We start from the raw sequence: 12,157 nt of genomic DNA on the forward strand, positions 1-12,157 counted from the left end.
CCCCCAGTCACACTGTCACCCCCCCCGGCTCATTGTCGCCGCCCGGTCGCACTGTCACCCCCCCCGGCTCATTGTCGCCGCCCGGTCGCACTGTCACCCCCCCCGGCTCATTGTCGCCGCCCGGTCGCACTGTCGCCCCGCCCGGCCCATTGTCCCCCGCCCCGCCCCGGTAGAGGCGGAGCGCGGCCCTCCCGCCCCTTCCCCGTGAAGGTAAAAAGCACCGGATCCGTTCACTAACATTCAAGAACGATTTATTGAAGTCAACCTCAAGCAAAAAATAAAATAAAATAAAATAAAAATTAAAAAAAATGAGTGGGGAATGTCATTTAAAAACTTGTTCGAAATGAAGAAAAACAACCAACCAACAAAATCCCACCACATCGGAATTTCCAAAGTGTTTGTAAAATAATAATAATAATTAAAAAAAAAAAAAGGCAACATCTCAGTAAATAGAATGTACAAAAATTATATGTTTCTACCATCACGGACATTCAGTAAGAAGCTAAAATATTACAGGCAGTCCTAGATACACTAACTAGTCGACGGAAGCTAACTATGTACAGGTAACCAAGCTTTACAGGCGTCACACTAGGCAAGAGAACATAGGCCGAACAACAACCCCCCGAATATCGTATACCTCAAAGTCTATGCGGCAACATCAAGTCGTGAATACAGTAATGCCCCAGCGGAACGGCCCCGGAACGGAACGGAACACGACGGGCTCGGCGTCCAGAGCTGCGAGCGCCTCCCGAACACCCCCAGAGCGACTGCGGGGACCCCGGTGCCGCGCTAGTGCAGGCTCCAGGGGTTCCGCTCCAGTACCAGCCCACAGGATCTGCAGAGGGTGTTACGGATAAACAAAGCCTATAGAGATACCGGCTCCACACGGGTCACCCTCGGAGCGCGGGGACACGCGGGTGACGCGGGGGCCGGGCTGGGGACACACGGACCCCTCGGGACAGCCGGTGTCACCGTGTCGGGACAGCGATACTGCGTCGGGACAGTCGGTGTTACCGTGTCGGGACAGCGACACCGCGTCGGGACAGTCGGTGTTACCGTGTCGGGACAGCGACACCGCGTCAGGACAGCGGGTCTCACTGTGTTGGGACAGCGGGTATCCCTGTGTCGGGACAGCAACACCGCGTCGGGACAGCCGGTGCCACCACGTCAGGACAGTGACACCGCGTCGGGACAGCCGGTGCCACCACGTCAGGACAGCGACACCGCGACGGCCGCGGCTCAGCCGGGGAGCAGGAATTGCTGTTTTTTCACCCGTCTGTCACCGACCCGGAGCAAGAACCGCGCCGAGGGGACCGGGCGGGAAACGGAGGAGAGAATGGCTTTGGCAAAGTCACGCACGCGTTCCCTTTTTGATTTCACATTAATTACAGCGATCGCTACGCAAAGCACGGTTGGAGCTGAGCTCCCCCTCTCCAGCCCCGTGCGGGTGACAACCGCCTGAGCTGGCGCTCGGGAAACACCATCATCACTAAACGCCTTTTTTTACCTTTTCTTCCTCTTTTTCCCTCAGAACGACATTGTGAACACATCCAACGCGTAGGAGTGCATCCTAAGTGCAAATGTTTCTGCTACACAAAGGTAAACGGAAGGGGAAAGCTGCCGGAGAGGGGACAGCAGGGGGACGAGGAGGGGACAGCAAAGGGACAGCAGGGGGACAAGGAGGGGACAGCAAGGGGACAGCATCACTCCGCTGCCACTCTCGCGCCACCGCATGGGACGGCACCTTTGGCAACTCCCGTTTGCTGCGGATTCGCCGCCCAGCGGGAGCAGAAAGCGGCTCCGGGGGAGCCGAAGACGCCTCCGATGCAGCGCACAGAAAGTCGTGTATAAATAAAAGAAGCTGAATAAGGAACTGCGGAGCTTCAAGTACGTTAAACCCTGAATTCAACGAGGCAGAGGTTTCCGTGGTAAAGTGACAACTTCGTACCAGCGCGGGACATCCCCCCATTTCTGTCAAGTTTCAATATATACAGATTTTATGCTCACTGTTAATTACATCTAGTAATTGTGTCCTTCCCATTCTATCCCGAAATTAAGATACAAGAAGGGTTTTCTTAGAAGGCCCAAACCAAGCATTCCAGCCCTATCGCTCCATCTGAACAGGTTCCCCAGGACCAGGGTGGTGACCAGCGAAGGTGATTTCGCACACAATCGCCTTCACCGTTCTCCTTCCTGAGCCGCAAACGCCTCGAGCGGTCAGAACGAGCCTGTGCTGATGGCCGGAGCTGCGGGACCTGACGCTCGCAGCAGGAAGATCTCCCTGGAAGCGCCGGGAAGCGGCCGCTGCGGTGCGGGGCCGGGGGCTCTGGGAAGCACCGGCTCTGCAGCCAGAACCGGGATGTGCGGAGCGGCTCGGGCTGACGGGCTGAGCGCAGCTCCCAGTCAAACCCCAGCGGCCCCGCAGCTCTCCCGGCCTCAGCACCCAGCAGCCCCGCTACCCCAGGGCATTCACCCGCTTTACAGACCGCGCAAACGGCCCCTCTGCTGACACCAGTTACCAAAATACAGCTGATCAACCTTTTCCTTGCAAGGAATCGCGTTATTGTTCTATTCAATTTGCGAAAACATGGTTAAAACGTGTACTTTAACATTTTGTGTATGTAACAAACCCCTACAGTTACCAGGATACTTTGAAACGGGAATTCTCTTCTCTCAGAGCGTTAAGGTTTTTGAAGGATTCACCTTCTCCCACACAGCGTGAAATCCAGCTCAGACTTCTTGTTCAGAACTTGTACGAACTGGAAAACCAATCTATTTTCCCTTTCAGGTCCGGGCGCAGCTGCTGGCTGTTAGGGACCTATTTTGGTGGAAAAAGAGGAGCACGTGGAAGAGTTTGCAGGCGAAGACACCAAGTGGTGCGGCACGGGAGCGCAGCCTCGGGTCACAGTGTTCACGAGTTTTCAGCCTCCTGTGAACGTTCCCGCGTCCCGCAATGTCTCGTTTGGCGATGGTGGGGCCAAGGGTGTCCCGGCGCTGCCAAACCACGGCCGCGAGTCCCCGCCGATGGGAACGGGGCTGCGGGTCCGTGCGCTCCCATGATCGCCCGTTTGCAACACTCACAACGCTCTGAACCATCCCAGCGTGGTCAAGCCTAATAAATAATATAAAGTAAATGCACCGGGCCTTACAGACGCTGCAGCAAGAGCTGCGTTTGGGATTTCTGAAAAGGTTGAAGACCCCCAGTAAGATCTTAAAAAGAGACATTTATCACACAAAACGTTAAGAAAAATAAAATCCTATTTGTAAATTCCTTTTGTAAAAAATACCAAAATATAGCACTGCTTTGAAGCAAGAGTAGTGTTTCGGCCGCCGGCTGCAGCGCGGACCGGGGGATGAAGTGCTGAGATCGGTCCCGGGCGCCCGCGGAAGCGCCCGCCACACGAGCCGCTGCGGGACACTGTAGTGTATGTTGGAGCTTCACAGCCGCACACACGAACTCCCCGAGCGCGACGTCAGGACCAGCGGGACACCGGCCCCAGGCCAGACCTGCTCCAGAATCCCACACGCGCCTTTCCGGCCTGTTCTCTTGAGCTGAGGAGTCGCCGTGTTCCTGCAGGCTGATGGAGGCCGTTCTCCAGAGATGCGGTTCTTAATTCTTAATTCAGAGCTCATTGTAGCCAGATTACAGCAACCCTTGGCATGAATTCTTTCCGTTCAGGATTATTTCCAATAGCCATCAGCGAAAAGCCAGCTAACGTGGGATCCGAGCGGAAAGGGCGCTGTGAGCACAGCGCTGTCGGTCTGGGGGACGGGGGATTTGCCACAGACTCACGGCAGCCTGGGAAACCAGGCCCCCCAGCTCCTCGCAAAGAAAGAGTGGAGGTTTGCAGAGGAAAATCCGGCGCAGGAGCCACCCCAGCCACCGCGAAGGCCCGAGCGACGGCGCCCGTCCCTCTGCTGACCGCAGCGCGGATCAGCCAGCACTGCCCCCCGAGGCTCCAGCGGGGACGCGGCCCGTGACCCAGACAGAAAATACCCTGTTCACTGCTGAGCGCTGAGGTTCATCGCCACCAACACCGAGGAGCAAAGTCAGGAGATCTCAGCGAAAAAGCCTAAACGCCCGATCAAAATAAACATGCACAGGGGTCAGATCCCTTACGCGCTCCAATTTTCCTTGAAGACGACGGGAGCCTGAGAAGGCAGCAATAAAGAACCGCACCAACGTTAATGCCTTGAAACCAGCGCAGGCCTGCAGTGCCGAACGCCCCGCGGCCGGGCCGGGCTCCGGGCAGGGCTGGCGCCGCAGCGCGCGGCTCTCCCGACCACAAAGGTTCTCCAAGGCAGGCGGCATAAAGAACGAGCACTGCGCAACTGACTGAGCTCCTCCTGAACGCCCACCTCTCTGCAAACACCCACCAGCTCTCCGTAAGGAATCACGGTTCGTCCGCTCCTCAGCCAACACCAGATCTCGCCTTACAAGCCCTCGCAAAAAGTTCTACACCTGATTTCTCACGGGAAAAGCTTTACAATAATACTCATAAGTTGACATGTAACCTACCTTCCCAAAATGCCTCTAACAACAAGTACTGGAATGGAGGCATTTCGGGGTCACGCCTGCCTTTGTGGCACCCCAGTGTTACACAGCGCGGGGAGGTTTGTTCTTTTGTAAACTGGACAAAAACGTTATGGTGGCTTTGCTATTTTGTTTTTGAAGACGCGTTGACTGATCAAAACCAGATCTTCAACACCCTTTAAAAATTAAATAAATAAATATGTTGCTATGCTTTGCTTTCTACACTCAAAGAGCATTGTTTTAAACAGAATCTTCTTTTCACTGTCGAAAGGTCTACATTTTGCTTTGAAGGCCAAGACGTTTCTGGTATCCAAGAGTAAGAGCTGCTGTAGCACATTCAAGGGTAAAAGAAAGACCAAACAATGCAAACCAAACACGCTGCCTGTTTCTGCTTGCTAAGATTAAATGGTCCCGTTCCCAGTTCACACACGACGGCTCCGATGACAAGGACTGAATGTGGTGTAGCAGTCTCTTCAAGTCCATCGCTCGTTTGCCTCGTTTCTCCCCTCCCTTGTCCGTTCGTGACCAAATTCACTCCTTCGCCTCCTCCGCAGGGTTCTGTGGTTCCAATTTGCACTTGATCTTGCTCCAGAACTCGGGTGCCACGGGCGCCTGGGGGTCGTGCGCGGAGCAGCAGGGGCGGCCGTCCAGCGCCGAGGCCGCCAGCGCCCCCTTCTCGTGCTCCCTGCAGAAGGAGCGGGGGCAGAAGTCGCAGAGCGCGGCCGCGGGGCCGCCGCACACGGAGCACTGGTGCCACGGACATTCCCACTTTCCTGCGGGCGGGAAGAGACACGGGAAGCTCGAATTAGTGCATTTCGCAGACAGCACCGGCCCTTGAGCCTCACCGCGCGTTCAGGTGAACGCAAAGGAAGCTCAGACATAGGCTCGTATTTCAAACAAAGAGGAGGAAATTTGGTCCGAGAAAGAGACACAACAAGAGCATTAAACACGATTCCAGCGCCTCTCTGGCCACGGGTTCTCATTTCGGAACACTGCCACCTGCTGTGTTTCTAAGAACGGCGGTGTGGTACAGCAGATACGCTGCATTGAGCGTCAAACACCGCGGCTCAGCTCAAACGCTCCCACAAGGAGGGAAAGGTGAGCTCTTACCAAAAGGTGGTTGAGTCAGGTTAAGGCATAGGAGGTGGTACGCTTTGGGACAGTCCTTCTTGTCACACATGACCAGTTCTCCCCCGTCTCCGCACTGGAAACAGTTGTCCTCGTGCATCTGCTTCTGTTCTGCTTTGATTTTCCGTTTCTTCTGCTTTAATTTCGCATTCTTCATCTTCTCTTCGTTTGCAGTTGCAAATGCTGACTGGCAATGACAAAGATCACAGCACACAGTCACTTTATAAACCCTGCCACGAAAATTCATTTAATCGACTTTGGGTTATTATTTGCATGAACTAGGCTTAAATTAAACTCACTCCAAAAAGTCTGTAAGCTGTAAAAGCTAGAAATGGCCATTGCATATATTTGAATTAACTCTGCCCTAGATGTGACAGCACTACAGTTCACACTGCACAATCTTCACAGCCTTTCAAGGGTGGAAAGTGCTCCACAGACTGTTAAATAAAGTTACATAAACCAGAGCCCCTCTGCCCTGCTCCCGCTTCCGTTTTCACCGCGTACCTTGGGACGCACTCCTAGGAAGCCGCTGCAGTTCTCTGCTCCGCAGTGACACTCGGTCCTGCCATTGCCCAGGCAGTCCAGGTTGTAATTGAACGTTAACTCCATTCCTAACATTCGAAGAAAAACAACTCAGCAACACAGACACTGAGCACAGACAGGCCTGCGACAGCGACGCTTCACCAGCACGAAAGAACCCAGCCAGGTCAGGAACTTTGCCATTTCTAGACCAAAGTACACAGAGGTTTTTACCTGCAGGAATATCACAAAGAGCGAACAGCCCAACTCGAATGTCACCATTCACTGTCCACTTCTGTGTTTCACAGTTTGGATTACAACTATGGTTCATAAAGCGAGAATAATTCCCCTTCGGGCCAGCATCTATTATCCGGTCCTTTCAACAAAAAGACAAAAGACGTATTTAGTGCTTACAAACGAAAAAGGTCTCCTGCCAACAAGTGAGGACTAACGGCTAGGGCAGCAAAACACACATTTTAAATTAGTTAAAAGTGGTTATGTTTTCCCTGCAGAGTTAGTTTCATGGAACAATGTCTGACTATATAAAATACATGGTATTTACCTTTGTTACAGTTAACATATAAAAATTGGTTACGCTGTTTTCATGCGCGCGTTTGATCCGCAGCCTGCACTCCTCTTCATCAATGAGCTCACCAACGTATTCGTTCACAAATTCACCCTGACAAGTAAAGGAGAACAAAGTAAGAAATCCATGTTTGTGGCTTCTTACGATGCTAAGGGAAGCAGCGCAGAAAAAGCCTTCCCTACAAGAACACACTCTGACCAGCACAAAAAGCAGGGAGGTCTGTTCTGTCAGCCCTCCAAGATGCCGTTGTGTTGAACGGCCCCGTTCAGGGAGAACCCGCCACTCGGACGCGTTGCTCCCCGGCCGTGGGGGATGCACGGGCGCCCCTTCCCTCCCGAGCTCACACGTCCGCAGCCCCTCAATCCACTTTGCTGCTGCCGGTGTCGTGGTTAAGAGGCTCCTGTCGAAACAGCTCAGCTGCCCCCACCCTCACTGCTTCCCCTGCAGAGATTCCAGCTCCTCAACACAAAGCATTTACTTGCAAGTGCTGAAATTTCCGTACATGTTTGCTCGAAGGACAGAGTTGCAGCGCTTTCACACAAACCCACACTGATGGCCACCACCACCCTTGTCCTGTGCAGTATCCACCTTCACACAAACCCAATGGCCACCACCACCCTTGTCCTGTGCAGTATCCACCTTCACACAAACCCAATGGCCACCACCACCCTTGTCCTGTGCAGTATCCACCTTCACACACACCCACACGATGGCCACCACCACCCTTGTCCTGTGGAGTATCCACCTTCACACAAACCCAATGGCCACCACCACCCTTGTCCTGTGCAGTATCCACCTTCACACACACCCACACGATGGCCACCACCACCCTTGTCCTGTGCAGTATCCACCTTCTTGATGCTCCTCTTGGTGCGCAGGCCCCAGCCGCGCCGCTCGGTTTTGATGATCTCGGCGTCGGGGTAGAGCCGCTTGGTGAAGCACTGGTTCTGGCAGCGCTCCCCGGCCGGGCACACCTGCGGGTGACACTCGTACTGCAGCATCCTGTTGAGACACTCGGACTCCAGCCCGCAGGGGTTCTCGTCCGAGGGTTTGCAGTTACAGCGGGGGATCTCCGACAGGTCCGCCACCTGGATCTGAACCTTCCCGATCACCTTGTTGGACTGCGGGACAAAGCATAACGAATACATGAAGATGGCGACGCACAAAGAACGCAAACGCAACGGCTCTATCGAGGGTCAATCATCAACCGTCATGATGAGGCAGGAAAGTAATGATTACGTTATCAAGTACCTCACTGGGATTTCTTCCAGCTGCAACTACAGACACGAAAGGGGCAACACCAGGCCCTGCGTGCCCACAGCTGCCGGCAGGGTCAGACTCGGCAGCTGCAGCAGCACAAGCGGTTGAGTTTCCAACCAGTATAGAGTTCAGTGTCCAGACAACTTACTAAGTCGTAAGAGCCGGCGCGTATCTAAGACACGCAACGGGAGCAAGCAGCAAATCCCAGCTCAGGTAACACTGTTCTTCAACCGTTAACTCTCCTTCACAAACGCTCTGCTAAAATAACCTTCTATGGTATTATAAGAGAGAACAAAAGACTCTTGAAAAGAACAGCAAAGTGATTTGAATTTCCTCAAGCTTGAATTGTTGCAAATACTGGTTTAAATAAGTACACCTTACCAACGCACAGAATAAAAACAGCAAAAGAAAGAAGCCAACTCACTTTAATGTGTTTGTACGGCGGAGGTTTCCTCGAATTCCTTTCAATTTCTAATGCCTCTTTGCTTTCTCTTTGTGCTTTCAGCTCCTGGAAGCGCTTTGCTGCTTCTTCAAGTGCTGTGCAAGGGAGTTCAAAACAGGAAGCAATTAGCATCAGCTGCTGTTAATCACATACATACATGTACACATTTAATTGTTTCATTTGTTCAAAAAGCTATGAATAGAACTCTATAAACAACAACACAAGGTAAAGATGAGTTATCGCAGTATATCATGAATCTATCATCAGGTATTTTCAGTAGGCAAGAAGATACTGAACAACGATCCCATGCAGCAGAGCCCGAGCTCCATCTTAACATTTCCCAGTCTATGAAGAACTGAACTTGCCCACAACAATACACAATGAGTAGGCACTTAAATCAACGTATTTGTAGCTGCGGTCAAGGGATCTAAACAATGTTTGCAATTTTACGTGAACACAGAACACTAGGCACATAATATTCCCATGCAGGTTAAGTGGTGATGGAGACACAAACACGTGGAATTTTTGTCATAAACCACTATAAACTTTGTTTGGTTTTACCTTTCTTGAAGGTCTTGTTAATACTAGTTTGCCCCTCAGCAAAGCTTTTATCTCCTTCAACATAAGGGAAAACTCTGCCCTGGTGTACCCAATAGTAGTCATGTGAACCAAAGAAAAATACTGGGAAGTCCCCGATATCATGTTTGAGGCCCTGTATGTTGAGAGGCACAGACCTGGGATTGCAGATCTCTGCTGGCCACCACCTGAAAGCAGGAAAAACAGAGCACGTAAGTCCCTTGAGCTGGGGCCTCAGTTGTGAGGCTGAGAAATAGGAGCCAGTTCTCCCTTCTCAGAGAAACAAACTCCTCCCGTACGCAGCCCGGGCTCCCTTGGCAACACCGGCAAAGCACCGTGCACACCGTGACAACAGCTCTCCCTCCGGATTCAGAAAGGCCTTGGAAGAACACACGTGGCACGAGAGCGGGCTGGTAAGATCCCCTGTAACGCCTGTAGGTGCCCAACAGCAACCACACGCTAGGACACCGTGGGGCTGTGCGACAGCCCCTCATCTCCCCTATCGCTATTGCGCTCTGCAGAGCAACGTAAGCAAAATCAAGTATCCATCACTGCCCGGAAGAAGCAGGAGAATTGAACTGAAAGGTTGACACCAATGTCTGACACAAAACCAATGAATTATTGTATTTCTGGTTCTTGTTTACAAAGACCGAGCTGCTCTGCGTTACCTTCCTGTAATTCCGCAGGACATCAAAAACATCCAAAGCATGAAAATCCCAAAGTAGCCAACTTGCCTGTAATTCCCAAGCTTCACCCAAACGATCTGCTTGTAACGCAGCTTCTTGCCAGCCTTACAGTCATTGCAATTCCAGCATCCCTCGGGCATGTCAATGCTGAGACACTCGGGGTGGAAGGACGCTGGGCAGGACTCGCAGCACAGCAGCTTCCCACCTTCGAACAAAGAAACCCGTTGGTTCGTACAGCAAGGATTCGCGGCCCCGCGCAGCAGCCGCCGCCCTCCGTCCGTCACCCTCCCCGCGCTCCCCCAGGAGAAACCGGCAGGAGAACCGGCAAGGGATCCGGTCAAACCCCACAGCGTTGGTTCAGAAAGGCTGTGCAGGGCAATCAAGTTCTCACTGCCCTGCAGCAAGGACGCACGAAAAAGCAGCCGGGTACTTTCTGCCCACGAGGTGAGCGGGCAGAAGGTCCCACAGAAGCGCCGCTGCGGCCAAACAGCCATCGACCCCGCCTCGTACAAACCCCTTTTGCAACCAACACTGCTGTGACCGAATCCCCCCGCAGTCACTCAGGGTGCATCCCAAACCCCGCAGCCTATAGGTCGAGCAATGCTTTTCTGCACCAAGGACGTTACAGAGGAACCATAATGTCTGTCTGTTCCACAAAAGGAACTTTACGCACAATGAGGCCCCACCGGAGCTGGCCCCATCCCCGAAGTTCCTTTTGCGCACCAAGGAAATCTCTGAGCAGCAGTTTACGTCCATTTCTGAAGCTCTCGCTTATTGGGCCAAAGATGTTTTGGCAGATGGATCAGATGTGGGGAGCCCAGCGCATCCCTGAGCTGCCCTCGCAGAGAAAGTGGCTCGAACAGTAACGCTGGACACGTTACACATGCTGTAATATTCAAATATGTACGTAAAATATGTATACTTCTTAAAGAGAAATATTTTTTTTTTTTTAATTAACAAGTTTTTGTGTCCCAGATGGAAAATCTGGGAGAGACTTGAGAGGATTTCAAGCAATTTTCAAGCACAATATCAAAAGAAGTGCTAAGAGCAACTTTCAAACGCTACCAGAAAACCTTGTCCACCTATAGACTGACAATGTCACCGCACGGGCAGCTCGCTGCATGGCACACGCGTTCTTGAACAGATCGTGACCAGCGCTGTATTTCCTCTGCTCGAGACCGGCAAATGCAAACGTGGATCTTCCAGGGCTCCCAAACCCATCATCAAATTTCAACTTCCAAAATATTTTGTCGCAAAGGTTATTTCAGAGGAAATACAGAGCCAGCGTGAATTGCTGAAACGTCATCCAACACGGTAAAATGCCAAGAGATGCAAAACCAAACCAAACACATAACTTTCAGTGCTAAGCAAGAAAATACCCCCCGCTTTGCTCTCGGATGCACCCGTGAGACATCGCTCAGGCCAAGGACAGGGCTCAAAATAATTGTTGTTTTCAGGAATCACAGGGACCACTGAAAGCCACCAACGTCCCAAACAACCTCACCCCAGCACGGTTCACGGGGCAGCGTCTGTGACCGCTCTCGGGAGATCGGATTTCAGTGGGGAACAGGACCCCCCACCTGGGCTCCGCCGGACCCCGTCCTGTGTCCCCGTGGCTCCCAATGCGGGGCCGGTGGGGCAGCACGGGGGTCCCGGACTGACGGACACGTTCACAGACAGAACCCACTGCCCCCGCTGGAGCCACCGCCCCCCGAACGTCCCCTTCTCCTCTGCGGGAGCCCCCGAACACCTCGAACACAGCAGCCCCTCTTCTTCACCTGGAAAACCCAGTTCAGAAGCTGGTTTGCACCATCCTGCTCAGTCCTGAGCTACAGTATCAAGCTCTACTTGCCACCGCCTCACATCACCGGGGAAGCAGCTCCCCCAGGGCTGGACCAGCCTGGCCAGACACGCACCCATCTCCCTCTCCGAGGAGAATTTAGAGACAGTAATTATTTTAAGCCCTTTTGTAATACAAATAATTGCCAACAACATGAACACAAGCTCACAATAACCAATGAGTGAAGTTTACTGAGAAGCAGTAAATGGTGCTTGACAAGCAGACATTTCTTGTTTGATTTAGAGAGAGAGAAATAACAGAAAAAGCAAAAGTAAATTAAAGAGAAAGAAACTATTTTGGTTACCTTTCTCACATTTCTTTTTGGAAGCTGACGAAGGAGGAGGAATCATAGGTAATTTCATCAACTCAGCACGATTTGATTCATTCAGTAGGTAGTGGGACTTATAGGCATATGAACTGAACAGGGGGTCTGAATGGTCCTGCACTACCAGCCCTATACGAAACAAACAGAAAGAGATGAGTTGCAATGAAACTACCCATGATTCCATAAAGGAGAAAATAAAATAAACCAAATGAACATCTCTAACGCATTTACGTGAATGAAAATAAAAGAAAATGGAGGAAA

At 52.1% G+C, this 12,157-nt stretch overlaps 1 protein-coding gene across 4 annotated transcripts in view; it reads right to left on the reverse strand.

The window, feature by feature from the left end:
* Positions 1-234: 234 nt before the first annotated feature.
* NSD3 (nuclear receptor binding SET domain protein 3) overlaps positions 235-12,157 on the reverse strand; it is a 35,515-nt gene continuing 23,592 nt past the window's right edge. For 2 of the 4 annotated variants that reach the window (XM_071799413.1, XM_065856891.2), the window contains exons 15-24: positions 11,876-12,025; positions 9,780-9,936; positions 9,031-9,233; positions 8,452-8,564; positions 7,619-7,888; positions 6,744-6,860; positions 6,416-6,557; positions 6,167-6,273; positions 5,645-5,849; positions 235-5,307 (exon numbers count right to left, since the gene is read on the reverse strand). In XM_071799413.1, the coding sequence (XP_071655514.1) occupies positions 5,066-5,307; positions 5,645-5,849; positions 6,167-6,273; positions 6,416-6,557; positions 6,744-6,860; positions 7,619-7,888; positions 8,452-8,564; positions 9,031-9,233; positions 9,780-9,936; positions 11,876-12,025 (1,706 nt within the window). In that variant the 3' untranslated portion in view covers positions 235-5,065. Of the gene's footprint in view, positions 5,308-5,644; positions 5,850-6,166; positions 6,274-6,415; positions 6,558-6,743; positions 6,861-7,618; positions 7,889-8,451; positions 8,565-9,030; positions 9,234-9,779; positions 9,937-11,875; positions 12,026-12,157 lie in introns of those variants that run through there. The other 2 variants (XM_065856892.2, XM_071799414.1) reach the window with 2 other exon arrangements.

This window comes from Patagioenas fasciata, chromosome 26, assembly GCF_037038585.1.
Source record: "Patagioenas fasciata isolate bPatFas1 chromosome 26, bPatFas1.hap1, whole genome shotgun sequence".
Lineage (NCBI taxonomy): Eukaryota > Metazoa > Chordata > Aves > Columbiformes > Columbidae > Patagioenas > Patagioenas fasciata.